At 36.5% G+C, this 27,957-nt stretch overlaps 1 protein-coding gene across 6 annotated transcripts in view; it reads right to left on the bottom strand.

The window, feature by feature from the left end:
• Positions 1–27,957, bottom strand: part of LOC134753785 (transcriptional activator Myb) — a 65,274-nt gene that overhangs the window by 12,609 nt on the left and 24,708 nt on the right. For 4 of the 6 annotated variants that reach the window (XM_063689763.1, XM_063689737.1, XM_063689728.1 and 1 more), the window contains 8 exons: positions 13,414–13,546; positions 12,687–12,836; positions 6,144–6,241; positions 5,418–5,552; positions 4,555–4,726; positions 2,369–2,559; positions 857–945; positions 66–217 (listed from right to left, as the gene is read on the bottom strand). In XM_063689763.1, coding sequence (XP_063545833.1) covers positions 66–217; positions 857–945; positions 2,369–2,559; positions 4,555–4,726; positions 5,418–5,552; positions 6,144–6,241; positions 12,687–12,836; positions 13,414–13,546 — 1,120 coding nt within the window. Of the gene's footprint in view, positions 1–65; positions 218–856; positions 946–2,368; positions 2,560–4,554; positions 4,727–5,417; positions 5,553–6,143; positions 6,242–12,686; positions 12,837–13,413; positions 13,547–16,028; positions 16,333–27,957 lie in introns of those variants that run through there. The other 2 variants (XM_063689756.1, XM_063689750.1) reach the window with 2 other exon arrangements.

Raw genomic sequence — 27,957 nt, forward strand, 5'->3', positions numbered from 1 at the left:
TCTTTACCCTAGAAGCAAACGAGCCACGATTAAAATGAATGATACGATACAATACATGAACTCACGTTACGGTTAGGCGTGTTCATGTTGGGTTTCTTGTTCCTCCGGCGGAGGATGGGCGGCGGGCTGCTGGTGACGGAGGACTTCTTGGGGCTCATGTACACGGACGACGGCACCACGATCTCGCGCGTCGAGTCGGCTTGCACGGCGTATGTTACTGGAATTCATACACTTATTAACATGATATAGACACAAAATCTTGTATTTTCTTGAATGGAAGGCTTAACGCATACACTGCCAGCGCGTTTTTTTTCGCTTTATAGCAGACAGCGGCATGCGGATATTAATCGAGATCTCGAACAAAATTACAAAAATCGAGATTTCCTGCCGACGAGATTGAATCTCGAAAATTCGCTCGAAATCTGCCGAGATGGAGATTGCACTCCCAAGACAGCGTTTACTTACGTACAGAGAATCCGCTTAGCTGGCCGAGTACAGTGAATGTGTTAAATCTCAATGCGAAATAGAGTAAAAATCCAAACAAATAAAAAATTGTGTAAGTAAATATTTTATGATAAATAAATATTAAAGGACATTCTTACACAGATTGACTAAGTCCCACGGTAAAAGCCCAAGGAGGCTTGTGTTATGGGTACTCAGACAACGATATATATAATATATAAATACTTATAAATACATAGAAAACACCCATGACTCAGGAACAAATATCTGTGCTTATCACACAAATAAATGCCCTTACCGGGATTCGAACCCAGGACCATCGGCTTCACACGCAGGGTCAATACCCACCGCCAGACCGGTCGTCTAATACTAATACTTCAGGTAAACCACTCACCGACATTATCTTTGTTAGAAGTACCAGATGCGTTGGAAAGGTAGTTTTTGAGAGGAGAATCCGTGGGTAACGTTTCCAGGTTGATGAATCTGAAAGTAAATTGCTTAGTTAGCGAGATTTGTTTCGTGAGACAATTTATTAGGCAAAAGATCATATTCATTTAACAGTCTAACCTTATGGTACTTTGCATAATCCAATGATTGTCTATCAAGCAAACAATGTTATCGTATAACAATTTCACTTTAAATCTTAAATTCAGACCATACCTGTAAAACTTTTTTACATCTCATTCCATAACTTTTGCATTAATTATTAAATACACTATATAGGTATTTTTAATATATAAGGGCGTCCACTAGCTGGCGCGGTTGCACGGAGCGGGGGAGCGGGTTAACGGAAAATAGTATGAGCGTTGGTAACAGGGATGTTGCGAATATTCGCATCCGCATCGGCAACGGAGTAACTTGGGCATTATTTTCAACACCCGCATCCGCATCCTTATAAAATCGATGCGGAGTTTAATGGGGATGCGGATGTGGAACAGGTAGGTACAGGAACGTCTTAGCGGCGGCGTAAGTGCTAGGTAATTTCGTCATTAGCCAATAGAAATCTCGTTTCGTTTTTGTGATTCGTCGATCGAGCACTTTAGCCTATGACAGACAGCGACAAGAAGTGAAAAGTTTGTATTATTTGGACTTTAGTATAGTAATGCCATAGAGTAACTTATACTAGAGCGGTACTGTCATAGTAAATTTTGTAACCCCAGTAAATTCACTGCCATCTGTCGACACACTTTAAAACTAAAAATGAAGATTTATAAAAATACGATAGAATGTATTTAAATATAGATAAATGATTTTTTTTATTTGCATTAATTATTTTTATGATTTTGACCCATGTTCTTTCACTGATATGCGTTAAAATTGTTAAATAACAAACGAAACCGTCAACGCCATCTATTCGACTGTAGGCCAAAACTAGTAGCGCCCTCTGAACGAGAATCAAATTTTCTTGATTTTCGAGGCACGTTTTTTCCTTATACTGTATCTATCTATTACGGAGTTATATCTATCTTTGGTAATGCGATAGTGGGGCATCTATATTCTTGTTCAAATACTGTTTCTTTTTTTTAAATAAAAATTACTAAAGTGTAATATTTGACGTTTTTTATGTGCCTAATCTCGACATCCGCATCCGCGGATGTGAGCCTTTAAAAGTCCGCATTCGCATCCGCCTCCGCGGATGTCAAAAAATCGGCATCCGCAACATCCCTTGGTAACTGGCGCGGCCGCGTGTGACGGATGTTACCTACAATGGCGCCCGCTCCGTGCAACCGAAATTACGACTGTGCCCGACGACAGCGTTGTAACTAATAGGCCCGTGTTTTGTCAAAACTATTAAGCGAAAAGTAAGTAAATAATTTAAGTAAAAACTACTGAACTGATTTTTATGCGGTTTTCACCTATGTATACATGTATGTAGAGTGATTCTTGATAATAACAATAAACTTACTTGAACGGCGATTCACAGATCTCCACGTCGGCCGCGACCAGGTTCCCGCGGTCGGGCGACTTGACCCGCACCAACGTCTGTTGCTGGATGTTGCTGAGCTGATCCTTCAACAGTTGGCGGAACCGCATCACTTGCTTGGAGGCCGGCTGACTTGAGCCACTTTGGCTCGAGTCGTTGAATGAGTCCCAGTCCTTCAAATATGCAATATTATTAATACAACTACATTGACTACGCAACTCTCAGGAATCTAAATTTACCGGCCAAGAATTATCGACTTAATTTTGTATTTCTTTGCTGACGCCATATCAAGTCCGGGGGAAAACTACTGGGACAACTCCTATAGTACTCATAGGTACAATGTTATTTGCCGGATGTCACTAAAGACGATTTCTAATATTTGCAGCGTCTTAGCATTTATAGTGGTCAAGTAACATTTTTTAAATGGAAATAATAACATTATTAACTGGTAGTAACTGCATTGTCTAGATTCTAGAACTTAACAATCTAGTTACTGCGTTATGTATCGGTCCATACAACTCCGAGTATCTTTTGTCGATGGTATTTTTACAAAGTAATATATAATAAGCGTTTCTGTTCTTGTTATTAGTGCCTACGCCAATTCTTGGGATTAGTTGCCAAGGGGACCCCAGGCTCCCATGAGCCGTGGCAAAATATCGGGATGACGCGAGGAAGATGATGCGTTTCTGTTGCCATACCGCGAGAAATTAAGTTGAAATTGTAACATGGATACGCCAAGTAAGCCCGCGATAATGATCAGACTGTTCGATAAAAATGCTTTTCAAGTATAGGTAATATATTTATAAAATCAATCCATATTAATGATGACATAACTAGATATTCCTAATTAAACGTTAAAAATATGTGACCAAGGTAATACACTTTTATTTCACCCAATAGCGTATTATAAAAAAATGATGATGAAGTAAGTTTAAATTCGAAAGTTATTTATGGATAGAAAAGAAAAACAATCAAGCGAACACATAAATTAAAAAAAAACAAGCACCATGACACAAACCAATGAAATCAGATGAATACATATTCATCCTAATGTGTTTTTTTGTTCTAAAAAAACTACCCATTATTAAAAGGAGACAGCTGAAATTGTTTATCTAGAAGCAATTAGTGTGTCTTCTGTCTTGCTGTCATCTTAGACCATTACAAGAATACAAATAATGTGAAAAAAGTTTGTTACTGTTTAATTCAGAAATGCAACAGTCTTTGATAATATTAGTAATATAAGTTTGTAATACAACTGTTACAACTTAAGCTTTAACCCCCTGTTTTAAATAAATATCAATGCTACGAATATAGTTTCATAAAAAGCCCTGTTAGAAAAAGTTAGTAACAACATAAAGAATGACGTAGGCATTCTGGCATTATCCAGACAGGGCAGTAAAAAGCAAAGTTATGGATCAGAGCACTAATAATGAGAACACCACAACAAAAGTGGAAATGAAAATTAAGATATGGAAGCAAAGAAAAAGAAATAAAAGGTAAATATTGATTGTGTATTTTATTTTACTATTTGGTTCAAAGAAATAAAATACAGAAACAATATTAACCTTCTAAGCTCTGTTTACACCCCTGATACTAAAGTGACAGTCGTCCTACTTTTGTACCAATTTTGTAAAAATTGACAAATTGGGGCGATTGAACTGCTACTTTAGTATTTCTAGGGTATAAAAACAGATTAATGTTATGACATTTTGGAAAAAACTCAATAACAATGGAATGCAAATAGACAAAACTAAAATCTTAATTGGCTCTAGTTCAATTTTGACACGTCTATTTGAGTACTTACTTTTAAAAAAAAAATTTTTTTCCTTATTCACAACTTTTATTTATGAAATAAAACTATGAAAACGGATTATATGGCGTATATTGAATTTATAATACATCCCGACGTTAATCGAACCGCGCGATCGCGGTAACCGAAGACAATTATTAACTTTTATTTAATTTAATTTTACATTTTTTCCTCAACGAGGAAACTGTATTTATTTTTTAAACCAACAACATCCGGAAATTTACCACTGGCGCGTGTTTCGCGAACCATTTGCGAAGGGTACCTACGTAAGGGTCAGATCTGGACGCACCTTAAGAATATGTATGAACTTCACCAAAATGTCATAACCAAGAAACGAAAAACATAAAAAGCGACTAACATCGTTATATACGACTTGCACCGTCACTTGTGTATCACTTTGGTCAGTGTATGGGTTAGGATCGCGCTTTACCCGCCCCCGCCGGCGCAGGCTCTCGAAGCTGTCCAGCAGCTCCGGCTCGAACTTCCTTCGCATCGTCGAGTTCCAGTGGTTCTTTATTGCATTGTCCGTTCTGGAACGTTAACATTGTTGTTATTCATCAACATATGTGTAGTAACGTATACGTCCATTCACAAGAGCTGGCACGAATGAGTGAATGAAAATATCTGTGTGTATCACATTAACCAATAAAATGGTGGCTCTGTCTGTATACCGATACCGGTGTCACTCATACAATGAAAGTTTCGTTCATTCCATTCGTCCCAGCTTTCGTGAATCAACCATTAAGATACGTAAACTAGGAAAAACCGAAATAATAATAAGTGCTAATAATAATATAATAATATGTGCTTAGTACGCGCATGTCGTGAAAATACCATGGCGGTTTTGCGATGGAAATGCTTTGCACGACGAAACTAGTGATGTAGATTTATTTTTTCAAATGGTTGTAGAAAAGTGTAGACGTGTAGATATTGTGTACTATGTATTTAAATTGGATGAGACTAACCCAGGACCGGGATAAATGGCGTACACGAAGAGAGGCTATGCTCAGTGGGCGACTGAAGGCTAAAATGATGATGATGATGATGATGTATTTAAATTAATTTATCTGAGGTTGTTCTGTTTGAGAGTATGCCACCATAAAATCCACTTGACTTACATGAGCCCTTGGCTGGCAGGTCGGATCGATAAATTGCATCGGACAATATTGTTTGTTTTATGTTCTCGTAGGACGATGGACTGGATCAATGTTGTGTTCTCACCTGCCCGGCAATAGTTTGGCAATCTTAGCCCATTGGTTCCCTAGCTGCTTGTGCGCCTGGTATATGACGCGATCTTCGTGCTCCGTCCACGCGGTCTTCTTTATGGAAGGGTTCAAGTGGTTGTGCCATCGCTCTCTGTAATATGACACCATTATTCGGTTACTAAATGTAAAACATTAAATGTGATCTGGAAGGGGGTTTGGAGTGGATTATCGTTAAGGAGTCCAGTGAACTAAGTAATTTTTGTACTCCAGCACTCTTTATACGTAGATTAAATGACTGCCAGTGAGATTGAAATCAACTTCATAAGAAGCGCTACGGGCAGGGCCCCGTCGCAGTGTTCTTAGGAATATTCATACAAAATTCTCGCGGGCCTGTCTTTACAAAACTCAACTTCGTTTCGTTTTGTAACATCGGCCCTTGAATTTTAAGAACCCTTATTATGTACCTGTTGCACAAAATACTATTATAAGCAGAAAATACTATTCAGATTATTTAATTTGACAATGGTATAAGAATTTTAAATGTATTGACGCCAGATTATGCTGCACAGTGTTTTAAATATGCGTAGGTAATTGGTCCTTAATTTATTGAAATGAACAATGTTACTCGTAATGTCAATTTAAGGTATACCAAATTACCAATTTATTATAATTATGAATTTGTGATGCTCTTCTAGTCTTTTGTAGTTAATATATTAAGGTAAATGTATTTATATGTATTTACCTGCATTGTTTACCTATTCTGCCCTTGAGGTGTCGTGCGATGACTGTCCACTTCTTGGGACCATATTTTTGGACTAACTCTACGACCTTTTCATCTTCCTGTAAAAACAAAAAATATTGGATCAGACCATATGTGAAATATATTTTCTAGTTTCAATTATTTGTAAGAACGTTAGAGCGTATTCACATTGTCCGATCCGATATCGGATGTCGGAAGGAAGTAAAATGTAAGATATATGTTTTTCTCTGTATTTGCATTTAATAAATCATTATTACTAAAAAAATATAAATGACGCAAAAAAGGCGGACTTAATACCAATAGCACTCTCCTGCAGCTATTTTTGTCATAGGCGCCTTCCGACATCCGATATCGGAAAGGCACTTCCGATAAATAAATAAGGCATGTCGGGGCCCCCCGTCAACTGCCGGACCGATGATATTTATTTGTGTGCGTATGTGTAGGCATAATGCTTGTTGTTGTGTGCGTGACCGCTAAAGCCGGCGCCCGGGCGCGCCACCGCGGCCCGACTACGCGGATGTAGGATGCTACATCCGATATCTGATCTGACAATGTGAAAACGCTCTTAATGCGGGATTCCACCAGTGTGCGGCACATGTAAATTCAGTATAAAAACCGGCCAAGTGCGAGCCGGACTCGCCCACCGAGGGTTCCGTACTTTTTAGTATTTGTTGTTATAGCGGCAACAGAAATACATCATCTGTGAAAATTTCAACTGTCTAGCTATCACGGTTCATGAGACTGGTGACAGACAGACGGACACACAGACAGCGGAGTGTTAGTAATAGGGTCCAGTTTTTACCCTTTGGGTACGGAACCCTAAAAATGCTTGTGCCGCACACTGGCATGATTTCGCCTTTAAGCTTTAAGTACCTATGCACTTTTGACGCTAAGAGTGGAGAGGAATATTTAACATAAGAGGGTCGGCAACGCGCATGTAACATATCTAGAGTTGCAGGCGTCCATAGGCTACGGTGACTGCTTACCAACAGGCGTGCCATATGCTTGTTTACCACCGACGTGATATTAAAAAAAACTCCTAACTTAGTTTACCACAAATCAGCACACGGAACGGAAGATCCAACACTAATATTCAAAAGGACTACCCTTCTCTTAATCGTATCTTTGCAACGTTACTTAAGATAACAGATAACTACTTAAACCTCATCAATTAAAACTAATACATACTTTGCCCTCCCATCCTTTAAGGATCCTCAATCCAATACAATGGGTGGCAAAAAAGAATGACCAATCTGATTGGAAGCGTGCGAAAATTCGTTACTACACAAGGTGAGCTGGTTGCGTGGGTGGCGTAAAAAATACGAATTTGTATACGTTTAGAGAGCGCGCTATTAGTTTCGAGAGTTCAGTTCCAGATTTTATGATTGCTAAGAAAGGTAATTCCTAGCCTAAAATACTTCGTGGAAGGAATGACTGATAAGTTACAATTAAACTAGTGGCGAGTACGTTCTACGTGCTTGCTATAACAGCAAACTGAAAACAGGAATTATTGTTTTAATCAGTTTAAATAGTTTAAATATGAGATGAGTAAGAAGACCAAGACCCAAATTCATAAAAACTGACAAAATAATTAGACAAATCTGTAATCAGAAAATACCTACGACCAGCCTAAGACCCTTCTGATCATTCCATAACTAGAAAAACAGGAGATCCATTTACTAATGATTTTAAATGCCATAATTCAGCTGATACGGGAAATCCGATATAAACTTGTGGTTTTAGGTACATTAACTGGAAACTACCTAATAAGATAAAGTTAACTAAACCAACGCAAATAAAAAGGTGCGTCATACAAGCGTTATTTAGTTATGAAAATTACATTGTCATATAAAAAATTGCACGAGTTTTTGAAGGTGTAGTCTAAGTTTATGGATACGGAACTATAATACCAGTAAAGCGCGTAATTCAAAACCTAACATTAAAATGTAAAAATATATATATATATATATATATATATATATATATATATATATATATATATATATATATATATATATATAAGAATAGGAATCTTATATCACAATATTGACGAGATTGGACAAACCATGTTTGACAATTTTAATTCGTTTCGTTTTAAAAATTAGTTTTACTTTTACGATAAATTATTTTATGGGAATTACCACATCGCGTGATAGAAATAAACTTAAAATAGACGTTACTTACAAAAACAAGTATAGTCGGCAGCACAAGTAGCTCAGCGGGACAGGTGTACAAAATGATCTCAACACGCTTTGCTCTCATTACAATAAAGTCGAGCTGAGATTGTAAAATCTCGCTGACGTATGATTTTAATTGAAATAAATCGTTTTGAACGGGCCTTTAATTAGAGCAATTATTCAAGTATCGATAAAAAGGACAAAAAAAGCAGTAATTACTTTAATAGCCTTTGAATCCCTTCTCTCCATTTTTTTAGCTACGCGTATTGAATGAAATACCTAAAGTAATAATGAACGGAGTACCTAAGTATACATAACAAATTTAGGCGATGATTACACATGAAGTGGTTAAAAAACAGGAAATAGTTTCCAAGTTTTTTTCTACATTTAAGTAGATCGTTTAATTCAGATTATTTAAGGCACCATTTCCTCAGGCATACTTTAGTCTTTAAGTAGTCACACTACTATATATTATTATAAATTATATTATATTAAATTATAAACGAGAAATTTGACAGTAAAGTACAAATCTCTTATCAGTTCTTATGAATTAATATTCATTAAGTACTACGAGACTACACAAATTAAATAAACATAAAACATTTTTATTTTTTTAGGTAGGTTTAGTTTTAATCGTTTTATTTTATAAGTAGTCTTAATTTTGTTTTATACAATTAATGTAAATTTTATTTATCATCTTTTCAATAAAGCTTATGTTTATAAAACAATAAACTATAAATAATAAGCTTAAAATAATAATACAAACTATAAATAAACTTAAAATAAAGGCCCTATAACCAAGTCACTACCGATGGGCAGTGTGCCCGTACTCAGAAGGCTGGCCGCATCGCAACGTTGAATGGCAATGATAATGCGTTGAGCAAAATACCTGGCCAGCCTTCTGGTCCCTTGTGGCGTCTATAAGGCGCGCCGCTAAGTCCTTGGACACCCGGCTCGCGCTTCGACCCCAAACGCATCAAAAATATAACTACTTGCCAAGGGTAGCATATTTGCGGCGTTTGAGGTCTTCTGCCATGGACGCGGCATGACCAGCATGACTGCTGGTGCCCGGAAGGTGGGACGGCGCGAGGGTGTCAATACTGCAGTCAATGTGGCATCCGGCATCCCAGACTGACCGTCCCATCTTCCAAGGCACCAACGTCATACCGTCGGGCCTTTAGTCTTTTAAACCAAAGTTCACAACGACAAAATCCCGTCATGTAAAAAGCATGTTCCAGAATAATGCATGACCCATAAAGCAACATCTATAACAACAATGAGTGCTCTTAATGTAGAATGTAGATCAAAAAAGTGAATCATTTCATTTCCGATGACATCAAACGTCTCTCACGCCGTCACGCCACTTAAAAATAAAGTCCTTAAAAAAACAGAAACCTTTTAACCAAACAAACACGTGTGGTCACAGACAAACATACAAAAAGCGTTTGACCGAGTCGAGGTCAGAGTCATGGTCTAAATACGCGAGTTAATAATTCATTAAGATAGACTGGTTTGGGCCTAGCTATTCGATAAGCTGCGCCTGTAGTGACGTCATTTTAGATTTATAAATACTTAATACTTAGGCAGAATATCAGCGGTGTCTAAGTTTTAGATGGCTATAAGTATAAACTATGCGAGTACTTTACACAGAAATAATAATTGGGCGAGAATAAAAAAAACTATTTTTGCTCATTTTGTTTACATCCCTACGTATCCTATACTTATTCTTTTGTGATATATTTACATTTTGAGAATTACAAGTAAATATGTTCATATATTTACTAGGATGTTTTAACCGCTCTAGGATTATTTTATATCAATGATATTTTCTCAGGTTAATATTATGTAAATATTAATGCAATTTCTGACAGGTTTGCCTACCTCCACGTTCGTCTAATAAATTTAGATCTCACTTTATGACGTCATTCTAAACACTATTCCTAATGTCAAAAGTCCATAAGAATAATTTATATTCATAAGGTGTTAGGGATCACAATGGTATTATGTCGACCATAATTTATATTCAGCCGTTCCTCGAATTAATGGTTCTTTAGGTCAAGAATGTATGTTACAGCACTCGCGTTTATAGTCTTATAGTGTTGTTATTTTTATATGGAGACATGATTAAAAAGTAAGTAAGTAAGTAAGTAAGTAAGTAAATATTCTTTATTGCACCAAAATTATACATTTTACATACATGTAAAACTACAAAGAAATATTTAAAGAAAAAATAGAACCAGGTAACAACAGGCGGTCTTATCGCTAAAAAGCGATCTCTTCCAGACAACCTTTGGGTAGCAGGAAATGTAGAACTCATACAAAAGTCAACAGGTAGTGCAAAGAGCTTAAATATGGAGACTATTAAACACAAACACACATACTACAATTACTACTTATACATATAGGTATTAAAACGAAACCTAACACACAAATAAATATACAATACAATATATATATATATATATATATATATATATATATATATATATATATATAATATATATTTATACAAGCATATATACAATATATAAAATGGCAACTTAAGGCAGAGATAGAAAGTATAGTTTTAGCTGATTTTTGAATATGGGGAGAGATTTAGCTAATCTTAATTCTACTGGTAAAGCATTCCACAGCCGAACAGCCCGGAAGGTAAAAGAGCTATTATAAAATTTAGAAGTAGATGAGGGAGAAGCAAGAATATGAGTCTGAGAACATCTGATAGAAGAGAGATACTTGAAACGCTCTTTGAGATAAGGTGGTGTAGCGGGGTTAAAGAGAATGCCATAGAGAAGGGCGAGAACATGAGAGTCACGGCGAAGACGAATAGGAAGCCACTTGAGCTGAGAACGGAACTGTGACACATGGTCAAATTTGCGCAGACCAAATATAAACCTTATACCGAGATTCTGGAGGCGCTCGAGCTTATTCAGCTGGTCCTCCGTAAGGTCCAGATAGCAAATGTCGGCATAATCTAATATGGGCAATAAGAGGGATTGAGCTAGCGCAATCTTAGTGGCGTAAGGCAAGAAATTACGGAGTCTGCGGAGTGATGCAGTTGCAGCAAACATTTTCCTGCTAACCTCATTCACCTGAGGTACCCAAGAGAGACTCTGGTCCATCATGACACCGAGATTCTTTACCTGGAGAGAGTAGGGAATCTGAATACCGTCAAACACAATGGCAGGTAGAGAACCTAAATCAATCCGGGCAGTGAGCTAATAATAAAAAGATAATTTAGTTAAGGTAGAATTAAAACTAGGTCTATTTACGTACTATACGTTAATGCCTAATTGCAAGGTATTCAAATTTAAACTACACAAAAAGACAACACAAGAAAATCATTAATTCAAAACAAAATAGAATTCTCTGATCGAAGGAATGAGGAAGGCTGAACCTATTTGCATGCGAAATAGTTGGAGTGAATTCTACAAAACAATCAATGGAAACTAGTAAAATTCTATAAATCAAATGTAGGTATAGATAGCCTTATGAGTCCTTACGTAAGGTTCAAAGTGGAATGAAAACAACTCATAAATGGCTTAAACCGATGGCGTTCACTGCTTAATTATGCAGATATTCAATGCATGTAGGTAACCCGTGAGTCACTCGTAATACGTCCTGTTGCATATCGAATAACTTTCGCAATTACTCTTTCAATTGAACTTAAAAATGAATCACTAATGCATGGTGACATGGTTGCTTTTTAAACAGCAAAAGTGAGAAATATAGGTACGTGTCACAAATGTTACTCTGCTTTAAGACAGATTGGCGATCGATGCCTGGACGTCCATTCATAAAATGTGAATGTGTTTTATTTGTTTATTTATTTGTTTATTAGGATCACCAACAGCAGATACAATTTACATACTAGTATTAACTTACAAAAAGGGCACATTTTTTATTGATCCCCCACTTATAGGCAATCACAGCATGCATTATTATATTAATTTAAACATTTAGTCAAGTCAACAGTAACACCTAGTAACAACTAGTACTTTTACTATGCATAACTCGTTACGAGAATACACGTATTATAAAATAGCAATATTCTAGCGATGGCAGGTATTTGTGGCAAAATAATGTGGCAATAACAAGTAGGTGTGTTGGTAATAAATTCAACTTACATCTTAATCAGTAAGTGCTGCAAGCTGAAGCAAGCGCCAGGAAATGCTAAAAACTGCCATTTTAAAAACTTGGTGAGCGGAGCAGTCCATGGTCGGCAGTGAGGAAGCATCTTAGGCCTTTTCATACCTTGGCGGTATGTAATCAGTACCTGACTGACGTAGATGCGAGGGTGCGTCCGTGCCGACAAGTCACGCAAGGATCTTAAGAAAACAAGAGAGCTCACCTCCTTGGTCCACGGTCCCTTGACTAGCTCGGGGTTGACGACCTTCGTCCAGCGCTGCTGGCACTGAACATCGGACCTGTCTGAAAACTGCGACGCGATCAGCTCCCAGTTCTCGTTATACATCTTCACGTACATCTTGAGCCTTTTGTCCTGTAAATAGGGTTTATGTTTAAGTGATAACGTCGTGTTCTCAGTTTTGATTTTCAAGTACATGACGTTAATATCTGAGTAATGAAATTGTCGAGGTGAAATTGTAAACATTGGGAAAGTGTCAATGCTTGGTGTGAAATTTGGAACGAGTTTCTGTACGTAACCGAGTAAATCCAATTCTGTAGGTAACACAAGACTATTGCACCTACTACCTATGCATATCAGTGGCATATCATAAGGAAGCGTCGTAACGTAACTGCGCTAAAATGATATACCTACCCACTTGAAACATTACAAATTTCAGCCGCCGACATTTTACACTACCATTCATCTACTTTAGTAACATTCCACCTCATATTAATTTTGGGGAGTCGGCCAAATGGGTGCCCAGCGCATGTAAAGACTGTACGACTAAATCTATTGTCAACGCGACAATTTTTCAAAAATAAACAAAAGATGCTTCAACGGGACTGTATATCAATATATAATTATTGATAATATAACGATTGGATCGCACCAAGGTAAATGATGGTTATTAAGTGAACATATCTTACATACATGTTAAGCTACTCCTTACCTCGTCCTTCGTCCATCTCCCCCTGTTGATATTCTTCCTCGACCCAGAGCTTTTGGTTGTAGTCGTGACATCCTCGTAGGCCGCCGCCGAGTCCTCTGAATACTCGCTACTCTCCGACTCATAGCCGCTACGTCTGTTGGCAATGGAAATTTGACGTTAATTCAAGTAAAAAAAAATCTGAAGAAGTTTTGAGCAACCTTAATACAAAATAAGTAACCCTTGTTAAAGGCGGAAAATAGTAAATAACTACTAAAGAGGCTTGGCAGTAGCGCGTGGTAAGAGTTCTGTATTATCAATGTGGGCAGAAAAAGTAGTAAAACTGGATATACTGGATACCTATATCGATCGACTTAATGACCAAAGTAACAAGAAAATAATGGTGTAGTAAAGCACTAAATCTGCATTATTCGTTAACATAGGAGAGTAGGTATGTCAAGATTTATTAAAGACAAATATAGGTACCTACTAGCGTTTACCTGGCCATTAAACACATTTAAGGAATATAAGTTAATATTATTTGGAAAAAGCGCATTTTTTAGGTCATAAAATCGTAACTGAAGAGAGCGCAGAACGGGTTCAAAATCAGTATGGCTATGCCAATGACTAATTTACTATTTAGACATTGACATATAACTAAATATATAATTCGGCTTCCTGATTAAAAACATATGAAGTTGTTAGGGTTCCGTACCCAAAGGGTACCCTTTTACTATGACTCCGCTGTCCGTCTGTCTGTCTGTCTGTCACCAGGCTGTATCTCATGAACCGTGATAGCTAGACAGTTGAAATTTTCACAGATGATGTATTTCTGTTGCCGCTATAACAACAAATACTAAAAAGTACGGAACCCTCGGTGCGCGAGTCCGACTCGCACTTGGCCGGTTTTTTTTTTTAATTTAGCCTAAAATTTGATTTGGTCAGTCAGAACTAGTCAGAAGGTAATACATAACACCATAAAAACAGCCAGGATAGGATGTTAAGATACCTAGGACAAGTACGAGCGAAATGCACGATAACTGAATGACATAAGTTAGATCGAATCGAGTACATTCGAATTGACCTGTTAAGAAAATAATTGAAATGAAAGAGGAAAACAGGTTATAATATAACCCCGACTTTCTCATTAGACTATCCTAAATAATTCATGTAGAAAACAATAAATAGAATCTTAATCAGTTGCTTGCTGCCACGGATGACACGATATCATATATTATGACATGTTCGTTCCCAGCGACATTTAAATTAATATCACCCAGAGATAAATGATAGGTACACGGTACACGTGTATCTTTGATATCAACCGGAATCCTGTTTGTGTCCTGAACGCCATCACGTTCGTTGACGTAATCCTTTATTTTTGATCATATATATACCTATAAAACTAAACTACCAATGCGATTTATAATGCTGGCACCACACTTCGCCTTATTTGGCAAATATTCGTGTTGCATCTCTTTCCTTTGACATACAAAACAAAAGGGATGCAACACGAATATTTGCCAAATACAGCGAAGTGTAGTTAGTGCTGGCATGAGTTGGCTCAGATGTCAAACATCGGAAATCGGTAACAGTCGTACGATTCGCGCTTAACTCTAGGCTGGATAAATAAAACTACATGTCATTGTACACATAGAACGAGTATAGTTACTATAGCCCTGACAATCTTGTTATTTTGGTATATATGTAATATATTTATAAAACCAAGTACGAAAACGTGATACCATTTTAAGTATAAACGAAACCAAGGTCGAAAACAATCGTCAATATGGTTTTTCGTTAAGAAACTGGCGCCAGCTCATTCTTCGATTCGCAGACATGGAGGTACCTAACTACCTCCGGCAAAAAAGAAATCGCTCTTTATCTTTGTACTGCAAAAGATATTAAACCTTATTGCTTGGACTGAAAGTTTAAAACTCAATGAGAGGAGTATTGTGGTATTTATGTGAAATAAATCTGGAAAAAACTGTTTAAATCTTTTGAGACACTTGTTTTTTTTTGCTCTTAACTATAGTAGTTACCAGGAACGACAGGTCTTTATGGCATGTGATAATTGCACTAAAGTGACCCAAGATGAGGTGAAGTAGAAATCATACGGTTTGACTTAGTCTTGATACTCTTGATTCAAAACCATAAAAGATAGAAGTACCCCTTATTTGGTTTTAAAATCACAAATTGAGGTATATTTAGGACGTAAAAGACGGTACCTAAAATGAGTTTTATATAGATACCTTATGAAATGGTTTTTATCCCTCACTGTGGGTGACTGAAAGTATAACTTGATAAACTAAAAATAAACCAGATGGAGTAATACAAAAAAATATTGGAACGATTAATTTATGCATACCAAGAGTCGGCCATCAGCTGATAGCGAAACGTGTTTTTGTTCTCATTCAGTACCTATTGTGAATACTTTATGGTCTCAAACGGGTTTGCTAAGATTATACGCACGAAGACGAATTTTTCCTACTAGTTTCGGTCTACCCACCTCATATACACTTACCTAGGCATAATTTTAACTTTTAAAACCCTAGCACTTTTTCTCCACTATCATACAAAAGAAAATTCACAAAATGTAGGTACTTAGTATAAACTTAAAAGTAAAAATCAAACCTTACTCATATAACATGACGTTAAAAGGATCCATGAAGAAACACGACGACTTAGCACAAATCCAAAATAGGTCTCCATTATTCACTCAACTTCAAATAAACACACATTTTCATCAAACTGCAGTGTTCCATAAACAAATATTTCTATGAACGCACATTTTTATCAAACAGAAAATACATGTTCTATCAACTAATATTTCCCGCCAAAACAACTGAACACCGTCATCCCACGGCCGAAGACTCACTACGTTTAAAAAAAGGAACAAATTAAAGTCCCTGTTCCCACACTCCCATAATGGTTCTGTAATATTCACTAACACACCTACACCATGCGCGTACGCAAGACGTAATAAGGGTGAAGGGAATGCAGGAATAAAGGTGCCTGGAAGGGATGCCACGAAAAGGACAAGGATAGAATTAAAGACATGCAAGAAAGAGACGGGAGGCAAATCATACACTGTGAGAATGTGTGACGCAACACAGGCAAATTTAGGCAGGTGTAAGCTGGTATAGAAAAATGAACAAAGAGAAATCGATTTCATTGTGGTATTGGATAGGTCAGCGTCTAAGCCCTATCAAAATTAATGTAGCGATTAACGATACACATAAACTAGTAAATATGTACCTGATGCTATACGTTTTAAAAATATATATTTAGTACTGACGATTTACATGAACTTAAAATTTTCATATTCCTTGGATTCCAAAACAACCACAAAAAGTCAGTCCCAAAAGGTACCGGTAGAAAATTTTGCAAGCCCACCGAAAAAAAACCGAGGGTTCGGGACCGCATGCGCTACGGATGCCAATCTAATTTCATAACGGGGACTTTTTGCAACTTTCGATCGACGGTCGATATAACGGGATTGAATGCGCTGGAAATGTTTACAAAATCAGCTGATATTGAATCAAAGCATGGATGGAAAGTACCTATGCGAATTTTCAATGTAGATTTAAAAAGATACTTATATATTTCGAATAGAGAAAGAAAACATGCTAAGTATAATAATAATACCCAAACAAGATATATACAATATTTTTTTTTTGTAATTAAAACATTTATTATTATTAAATCAAAATAATTACACGTTACAGGTCAAAAACACAGAAATACAATGTCAAAATATAAAAAAATATACGACTAATAACAAATACCCAAAAACAAAGAAATAAATAAGCAATTAATTCTAAAACATAAACATAATCTATATACAATTTCATTTATATCCACGATCTGTTACAGGTTTGTCAAATAAAATTAAATACACTAATTCCATTACTGTATTTATTTAGGTAATAAGGTATAAGAAATTTAGTGTTACATAATGCTAATTCAAATTTCTTGTATAAACATATTAGAATTATTACATTACCTAAATGTATATGACATCAAGAACATCGTATTTTTCATTTCCTGTAATGTATGATAAGATATTAATTCTATGAATCAAGTAATTTCAGGGCAATGTCAGATACCGACGGATCTCTTGATAAGCTCAACTTTTTCACATCGATATCTAAGTCCCTGTTTTATTATTATTATTTAGCATTCTAAATTCAATCCATAAAATAAGGATAACAGCGAAAAAAATATTCCGTAAAAATCGATTTATTAAACAAGATAAATATTTACTTGAATTTATATTTATCTATCATTTTAGTAGGTAGCAAACAGTCCATTGATACGATAATCATCAACATCGTCATAATCATAACGCAAAATTGACGTTTAATTAATTTAATTTAATCACTTAATGAAAACGTGAGCTCTTGCTAATTCCCAATAAGGAGACATATTTGGCATATAAGGCATAAATATGTTCTGCTTTTTATTTTTAATGGAAGTACATAAATGGCATCTAATTAAAAGGAGGAAGTCGGTCGTTTACCTGTCGTCATTTCCACCTGTCTTCTAGCAATCTCCCATCTTTGAAGGGCTTTTGATTGAAGCCCGATTACAAATGAAATAGGTTTAATAATGGACCGGCTACCGCAACGGACATCTTTTTTTTAATACTGTGCAAGTCAGCTTAAGAGGCACCATATTTATAATTTTATAGTATTATGTGCAAACCTGCGTGCAAGGCCGATCCGTTATACATTTAATGCTAAAATAATAAAATAAACTTCGATAGTACGATTAGTACGTCGCCGTCCACATTTACATGTCACACATTTCAGGGCATACAATGTTGATATTTACTACTAAACAACCCTTTGATTATTTAAATCACAAGCCTGTCCCTAATTATAGGCCAACGTTATAAAGCTGGGCAAATGACAATTTCCTTAGACAAAGCACTGACATTTAAAAAAATGTCCACAAGGGGTTCCTCGAGGAAGCGGCGTGTTAACTCACGCATCGGCCGTACTTCCTGTCTTGTGCCCCTTTATTTTCTTTATTAGCAACTCCAAAGTTCACAAACATAGTCGAATACTATTCAACGAGCCGAATTTTTCAGCATTATCGACTCGCGCATGTATTGAACAATTGATAAGCTGGACGCTAACGAGAAAGAATGGGGTCACGGAATCATATGTGTCGGTGTTTGTTTAGCAACTATGTAATTAAAGTGATGTCATTAGTCGTCTGGATGAGGACCACTGTCATGTAGGTACATAAAAGAATTCTAAAATTAGATCAAAACTATCGATTTATAGATGACTTCACTATTTACATACTATAGTTTTGGTAGACATCATTTTACCCTTGAACGAGAGTAATACATACATATATTAAAAATCATCATTATTTGGTGTATCCGTGCTACAATGCGAATTCCTAGAAGTATCTCAAGTTACACGCGACAGAATTCTAAGCGCGACGCCATTGAGTCGCCACGGCCACGGCTTCAGACGGAGTCAAATGAACAGTGGAGTGGAACTAACGAGACAAATAGCTGGGCTCTAATTTCATTTAACGGGATGCCTTGTTGCCGAAACATAAATGAATAAGTCCTTACTAGATTGAGATGAGGTTAAAGCCAATATTTATTATTTAAGACCATCGTCATCGATCATGATTGATAGAAAATATCTTCGTCCTAACGTATAATATGACACCGGATGGAATGAGCCCGTGTCATGAGAAAAGCCTTAAAAAACACGTCGTGGTTTACTTGGTGGTCTTTCGCGTAATTGTATCCGAATCGATCAGGCGGAATTAATTATTCTCATCCTTGGGTCAGAAAAAAAGGGATTTCTTATATAATGTTTGAATGGAGTACTAATTAGGTATTATTTTTGTTAGCTGCAAGTAATAGAAGCATATTTAATCTTAACAAATACAGGTCTAAAAACCGAACGAATTATTGTCTGCCTTTCAATGCGGTTGGTGACTATAAAGTATTTAGGGCCAACGAGGACAGAGGTTCATCCCTTTATAATGTAAATTTATCGTCCCTTAGCTTTTTAGAATCACCGCCAGGCTGAAATAGTACAAAGTCGATACAGATTATATATAGAAATTTTAAGGGACAATGCGAAGATGTGCCTGCTAACAAAGTTGACGTTGACATATTATAAATAATAATAAAAATTAATAACCACTAGCAAAAGCATACAGCAGCTAGACATTCCAAAGCCCTTCTATCTAAGCTTAGAATAAATAGAGGGTTATCTACGAAACAGGTTTCAACCACGACGTGAGATAAAAGGGCTAAAAAGAATAGAGTAATAGACATCCACTGAAGGGGATAGAAAAGCAAATCTAGTGAATTAAGCCCAGCTATTATTTGAAAGAATATTTCTCACGCGAACAAAAGAAGCTCTGAAATTGAGTCATGTGCAAAACTTTTCACCAGATTAGTTTTTAATATTATTATAGAAGACCAGGGTAATTATTGCATAATAATAGGTATAGGTAGGTAGTCAAAATTAAGCTTAGCTTTGAGGATCAGCGACCATGATGTCTCAGTGCCCGGTTTGCCGCTATCACTGTCACATTTTGCAAGAAAAATCGGGAAAGACCATTCGCGCCAAGTGTCATTTTTGATCGATTTTTGTCGATTTTTATTTATTTTAATAACGTTGCCTTACAATATTGAAATTCGAAAGCTGACAAATTACTATTAAAATTTAAGTTAAGATTGTTTTTTTTTTTGTTTTTTTTGTTTATAGTGTCACATAATAAATAACCGAGTTAAGTTTGATTAAAAGTCTGAGTTAGAGGTTACTTTGGAAATTAATTGTATCGAACGAAGTGTCATAATTCGTGAATCGGAAGCTGTGTTATCAAAGATAATATAATCAAGGACTACATATATTTTATGGCCACGTCTACGAATATCAACGAATTTACCCTAAGGCCCAGTAGGGTGACAAAAAATTTGCTGATGATAACAAGAAATAACTCAAAATGTAGTCAATATGATGGGCGCTGAGAAAGGGGCGGCTACAGGGCCTGCGGCCTAGGACGGCAAAGACTGCAAATCCGCCACTGGGAATTCTTTGAATGAATTAAAACTAAAGTGACCAGCCGATTTATTTGTAGCGACACCTAATTGAATGTCCTTTTTCGAGGTCGTTAGTTATATAAAATTCGCTTGATATAATAAAATCGAAATAAATAAAATTTAATTTGCCTGCGCGTAGATAGCCGCCTTAACTAGGGGCCCCGAACACCATATGGCGTTATTCCGAAAAGATGACACATTTACAAGACATGTGTGAACTTTTTGCTTGTTAGTAAACTCGGACCGTACACTTAGCGGCTCTTTGCCAAATCGTTTCAGTTATCATCAATTTGATAAAAAATAAAAGCTTACTTTTACGCGACATTTGGTAGGTACGCGAAGCATTTAATTAAGAGTTATTAGTCGCTACTGAAACAAAGGCGCATTTTATTAGCAGGTTTTTACATGGATGGCATTATTGAGGGAGCAATGTGTGGGGTGCATAGCGTTAGGCACGAGGAGCAGCTGTTCCCTACAGAAGTGATTAACATTGCGACAGACTTGTCTGGACATGTTTTAAGTTACACTTTGTTATTACACGCAAAGAATACGATTTGCTTTCTTAAATTTTTGATATTGATACCTATTTTTTATTAAAAAAGGTCTTAGGGTATTCACCTGGCCTCCCATCAAGATTAATGTCTTGCGACCTAGCACAAAAGCACCCCCGAGCGCCTGGTCTGACATTTCATAACCCCGTATATATTTTTTCTACTTCCTCCCCTTATTATAGTCTTACAATAATAAGGCAGCACGCGCCCGAAAGGTGTTTAGAGAAAGCGCTAATGAACAAAGACTGTTTACCTTTATTTGTACACGAGAGCTATTATGATTTTTTTAAATTCACTTTTCAGATGTAAGCAGCAAAACAAAGTAGATACATACAACAAGTTTCACAAAATATCTTCGAGATTTAAGCGACTGGATTCTACATTAGGTTATCATCATTCGATTGCCCTTATCCCATTCATTGGGGGTCGGCGCAGCATGTATTTTTCTTATATACCTCTCTCTCGCCCGTCATCCCATCATTCACTCGCGTTCGTTTCATATCATCTCTCACACAAATCCATCCAGCTTTTCCCCGATTTTCCTCTCCCGTTATTACTTCTCCTCCACATTCATTCGTAATACTTTTCTCGTCACATGACATTCGGTTATAAATATAGATAATAAATCGTAGAAAACATTGCTAATAGCTTTTGTTGTGTACTCTACCGTTGTTCTCGAAATAAGCCTCAAACATTCTGCTTCAAACGAGTAGGAACAGTTTGAAACTCAAGACATTTTTGTTGGCAAAAGAATTCACATTCACAGTACAAACGAAGCTTATGTAAAACACACTTGGGTCCGAGGGGCCTCTTGGAAGGAAGACTGTGTTTATAATATGAGGTCATTGTTCCAAACGTCTAGTCTAAATTGCCTCAGCCTCAGTTATGAAGTCGAATTCCTGTTCACAAATCTTAGTAGTTTCTTAATACTTCGGAACTATTTAAACCAACGCATATTTCGTAACTATGTATGTGTAGCTGTCTTCGGAATAAATTAGCAAATAAAATTTAATGTTCTGATTAGTGTTGACATGCTACAATATTAAATAGGTATCTATCCATTCAATCTGTTGCGATAAGACTCCGTGGGGTAGGTATAGTCCGCGCATCATTTCTGTGCATTCGGGGATCGAGGAAGTGGGAGGGTGTGCATCACACCCCCCCCACATTCGCCCGGAACGGAACCAGTGTTGGTGACGATACGAATGAAATTTTTCGAGTCTTGTTGCTTGTCACTTGCCCCAAATCTAGATAGATAGATAGATAAATAATTTATTTGGCAGCTGCAAATGCTGCAATTACACACAATATTAATTTACAAACGAAAATACCATTATAAAAATGAAACAGAAATGGTGTAAAATTATGTACAAACTGTGTGCGTTGCAGCAGGACAAAAGGGTCACGGCTCAGTGATACGCTTCGCTCTTTGGAGCAAAGCACTGATTTTCTGCCGGACGGAACCCAGGTCACAACAGATAATATTATAAATACTATGTACTTACGTAAGCGGAATGAAATGTACTGTGTAAAGTGTGATTATACGAGGGAGTTCAATAAAAAATGAGAATGAGTATGTTATAAACAACTTTCATTAAATGTCATTTTATTTTTCGACATAGTCACCTTTTAGCATAATACACTTAGTGTATCTTTTTTCTAAACTTAAAATTCCATTTTTAAAAAAGGTGTCATCTTGAGTACTTAAAAAATCTTGTACTGCAGCGACTACCGCGTCGTCGTCTTCTAATTTCTGGCCTCTCAGGTATTATTTCAATCTCGGAAATAGATAGAAATCACTGGGGGCGAGATCTGGTGAATACGGAGGATGCTTAAGGATATCGAACTTAGCATCACGAATTGCGGCCATTGCAACGGCAGACTTTTGTGCCGGGGCATTGTCCTGGTGGAACAGCACAACTTTCGAGAGTTTACCTCTCCGTTTTTCGCGGATCTCATTGCGCAATGTTGCTATTTGTTTGGCATATGAAGTGCCCGTAATAGTAGCTCCGAGCTCGAGATACCCAATCATTACTACCCCTTTACCATCCCAAAAAACAGAGCCCATGACCTTACCGGCAGATGGGCCCACCTTGAATTTCTTCGGAGTTGGAGATGATGGCCTTTTCCATGTCATAGACTGCAGTTTCGTTTCAGGGTCATAATAATGGAGCCATGTTTCGTCCATTGTTATAAATCGCGCCTAAAAAAGTTTCCGGTCTTGCTGTATTAGGTCCAAAGCTTCTTGACACATCAAGACTCTATAAGTTTATTTTTACGTACGTTTCTTATAGTTTGTTTTTACGTGTCAGTAAGCATTCTTGGTACCCAACGCGCAGATACCTTTTTCATACTTAAGCGTTCATGTAAGATATTATGCACGCTCCCCGTTGAAATCTACATTTTCAGCAATAAAACGAACCGTGACACGACGATCCGCTTTTACTAAGTTTTCGACTTTTTTCACAATTTCTTCAGTTACTGCTGTAGTAGGGCGTCGTCTTGTCAAATGTTACGATGCGTTACAGGGGTGGGAGGGAGGTATTGGAACAAAGTGTTACGTAACAATGTTTTTTTTTTATAAAATAAAATACAAGGATTTTAAATCTCCTAAAGTTGGCAACTCTTTTCGTTGATGTTTTCCGGGGAATCCTTAAAGAGTTTATTGGTAGAAAAAATCTAAAATAAGAGAATGCATGAGTAGAACAATGAAAAATGATGCTAAAAATGTATGAACGGACAGGGCCAAGTTAGGAAAACGGCGTAATATAAAATTAATAGCAAAAGTTTATTAGGACTGCGCCCATTTTACATATTTAAAACTTATTTAATGAATAGAATCAGGCGTTACTTTGCGGAAATCCATATTAATTAATACCAAAATATTACTTTGCTAATCCGCGAAAAGATAACGTGTTAGTCAATCAGTGCTAACCCGTTATACTTACTTGCGTATTTTTTACATGCAATTAATGTTCCCACCCACAATACAATACGCAAGTAAGTGAAGTAAGTATATACTTACTTAAGCAAATGTTTATTAAACTGTAGTGACGATGTTTTTTTAATAACAATATGTGCCATTTTCAACCAGAAGGGTACTTATTGTTAATAAGGCGCTATTTCCATATAGTTTCAATTCGAAATCAACTTTATCGACAAGCGACAATGTGGTACCTTTTGGTTGAAAACGTCACATATGAATAAATAAACTAAACACTTACCTACACAAGGTATTATTACGAGTTAGAAATCTCTTGCTTTGTTTATTATTTATTATCGAATCGCGATTAACTTGTTTTTTTTTTTAATACTTGTCGATTTTTCATAATTATTTATATCCAAGCCACATTACCTAAAATGCAGTGTGACAACAACTTGAAAATCGAGCATAAAAGTCAATGACCGTGCTTGTGTCGGGAATTTGTTTTTGAAAAAGAATGCGGTCCCGAACGGAGTTCCGCAAAGTCTGGCACTGCAGTCCAGGCAGGTGATGCGCCATCTGGCCTTAAACGCGTGTCAATGGACGATATTATGTACTGCTCCGATCGCGCCGATATCTCAAATTTGATTAAGCAAAAGCATTTCTTATGGGAATTTCGATTTGTTAGTTAAGGGCTTTATCAGTTTTTAATTGGGCTTTCGATTTAGTTAAACAAGGGAAGATTAGCAGTAGTATGTCATGCTGTAGTGATTTAGGAGTTTTAATATTTTGGGCAAATCTCGCGCCCATTGTTGGGAGTGATTGTTGTATGTATGTATGACAGCTTTCCATGATAAACTCGTGAGACACCGTGTTGTTATAAACATAAGAGTTGAAGTCGGTTCTTACAGTAGTACCTAAGTAAACACTTGTCTGAAAAAGATGACGTCACCGGCCCCAGCAGGAGACATCAGGCAATCCTTCGAAGCAATCACTATGTAAACTGATGGACTCATTGGGTTTTTACTTGATATTTTTATAAGAAATAATTTTAATAAACGCAGAATTGCACTTACCAAAACCTGAAATGACCTAACACTATCGATCTACAACAACAAAGTCGGCGGGAGCGCCATCTGCCCCCCACGCACAACGCCGCGTTGATTGCCAGCAGCTGCGCGGGCGCAATGCCATCAGGGGATGCGCGCCCATAACTATGTAAGTGCAAAAGCTTATGAACTAAAAATCTAGTTAATTAAATTGTGCTTTAAACTTTCAATGAGCAAAGAGAGATGTGTTTTTAATATAAGCTCAAAAGAAAAAGCTTCGGGTGTTTAGCAACATTTGGAAGTTAAGATCAAAAATATTTGTGGGAGAGCCGGATCTAGTTAGGGTTTTCGTTTTATTTATGAGCCGTATTAAAAGTTCTAGCTGGCTTAAAATTAGGTAAGCCGGCGGGAATTGAGTTCTATGGGCGCTCCGTCATTGAATAGTTTGACATTAGTAAGTCGACATTTAATTTAATCTAATAATCGTCATTGAATCGATATGGAACATCTCTTGTTCTCAAGCATCCATATCTTAGCTAAACTTTGGTTGGTGCTTACAGCGTGTTTCTTGAATCAAATTATCTGTAGGTATACCTACAAGTTCTGTTTACTACACTTTGACTTAAATATTAAATGACGTAGGCATAAAATACCGGTGGGTAGCTCTTAAATTAATATTCACACATAACAAGAAATTAAAAGAACAAACACTACAAAAGGTATTACACAAAGACCAAGTGTAAATGACCCATTTTAAGGGCATTGCACTAACTGAAATATGTGAATCTTTAACAATACAACCCCTTCATATAAAGTAGGGGTTTGCAGTCAAAATCAGGTTTGAGCACAATTAATTAAAGTTTAATACGTTTATATTGTAATGAGAAAGTGTGCAAACTTATTAGGTAATACCTTTGCATTTATATTAGGGAAATATTCAGAGTAAACAAAGATATCGTGAGACACACTTCAGTCTGGTAAAATAAATTGAAAAGTATTGCATAGAACGAAGATAACCTTCGAGATAGTGTCTTAAAACCTTTTTTAAGATTAAGAATTTGGGAATGTGTGTGATAAGAAATGTCCTTACACAAGTTACACATTATTCAGAGTACGCCGAGTACGTAGGTATATTTTGTTTCTGTAGGAATGGACTGGCTTTTTTTCCATGTAGGGTTCCAAATCCGTTTCGAAAATAAAGAAAAAGGCATTCTAGGATAGATGGCGCCACACCTTTGGCCTATGCTCGGCTAGATGGCTTTGACGACATTTGATATTTAACAATTTTAACACATCAGTAAAAGAACATGGGTCAAAATTATATAAAAATAAAAAATAAAAAACATTTATCCATATATATATATGCATATACATTTATTTTTATTTTTATACATTTTCATTTTTAGTTTTAATCGTGTGTCGATAGATGGCTGTGACCACAAAATTAACTATGACAGTAACCCTCTACACTATCTATGCTATGACCAAGCTATCCGTCTGAAACGTTATTAAATTTTAATTAGAAAGTTTACAGGCATGAAAGTACGGAATTCAACAAGTGTCGCGATACGCATTTTGGCTGTTTGCCTTTTTGATAGCCTGTAAAACCTTAAATAAACAATTTTCAATAATGTAATCATTACATTGTACTAGACGTTACAATAATTGTAATGGAACGTCATTTACTACAACTTAGCAAGTACCCGCTAAATAGTTGAGGAGTGTCTTTTCAAAAGGGTTTATGTCTATGAAAACCATACAAAAAAAGCCGGTTTTTTTTGTATGGTTTTCATCAAGTGCGAGTCGGACTCGCGTTCCAAGGGTTCCGTACATTACACAATTTAAACAATGTATTTTTTATGTGACATGTCTTTAAAAAACCCATAGGGGTCGGATCAAAAACTAAGTAATTAAGTCAGACTCACGCTTGACTGCACATTTCTAATAGGTTTTCCGGTGATCTATATGTAGAGATCTATTTTGTGAATATTTTTCAAAATGTTTGACCTAGTAGTTTCGGAGATAAAGGGGAGAAATGGTCATTTTTTGCCTATTTTCTTGAATAACTTCTAAACTGTTTATCGTAAAATTATAAAAAAAAAATTATTTGAGATTCTCGCAATGAGCTCTTTCATTTAATATGTAACACGATATAGTTTGACAAAGTTTATTTTTTAATTTTCTCATTTACCCCCCAATGTTTAAAAATCATTTGTTTACGTTACATGTCCGTCTTTGGGTCACAAACTTACATATGTATACCAAATTTCAACTTAATTGGTCCAGTAGTTTCGGAGAAAATAGGCTGTGACAGACGCACGAGTGATCCTATAAGGGTTCCGTTTTTTCCTTTTGAGGTACGGAACCCTAATAAGCCTTGTGAAAGACACACAAGGCTTATTTTTGTATGGTTGACTGATGTCAGCCATGTGGCTATCATGAAGAATAAACCTAACAGAGTCCTAGCTAGTGTCCTAGACCTAACCATATGGATCATTATACCCTGGGCACCCTGAAATGCTATGTGTCTAAATCTAAAGCCCCAAGTTTTGCATAAATGATCTACCGATTCACGTCTCTACAAACAGTTAGAATTAAACCACTCTAATCAGCTTATTGTCAATCTTATCTCGGAGACATCTAGATCACAATGCATTGTTATGAGGGGTCAAAGTCGCATGGGAACTGCATTTTCTAAAAAAACACGGACTCATCTCATCTGTACAAATTTGGAATAAAAGATCAGGAGGACATGCACCAATGACTTGCCCCTCTTTCGAGCCCCTTCAAACAACGTGGGAATGTTCTATGGTTACCTGTCCGAGGGTACATACCCTTACATTAATTATAAGTGCAATAAATTACAATCAGTATTTTGATTACGTTCGCGCGTGATTAGGTAATTCGATGCAGGCATTACCATTATAATCAATATATCAAATTTCTTTGTGATTAAAC

Source organism: Cydia strobilella, chromosome 2 (assembly GCF_947568885.1).
Source record: "Cydia strobilella chromosome 2, ilCydStro3.1, whole genome shotgun sequence".
Taxonomy (NCBI): Eukaryota; Metazoa; Arthropoda; class Insecta; order Lepidoptera; family Tortricidae; genus Cydia; species Cydia strobilella.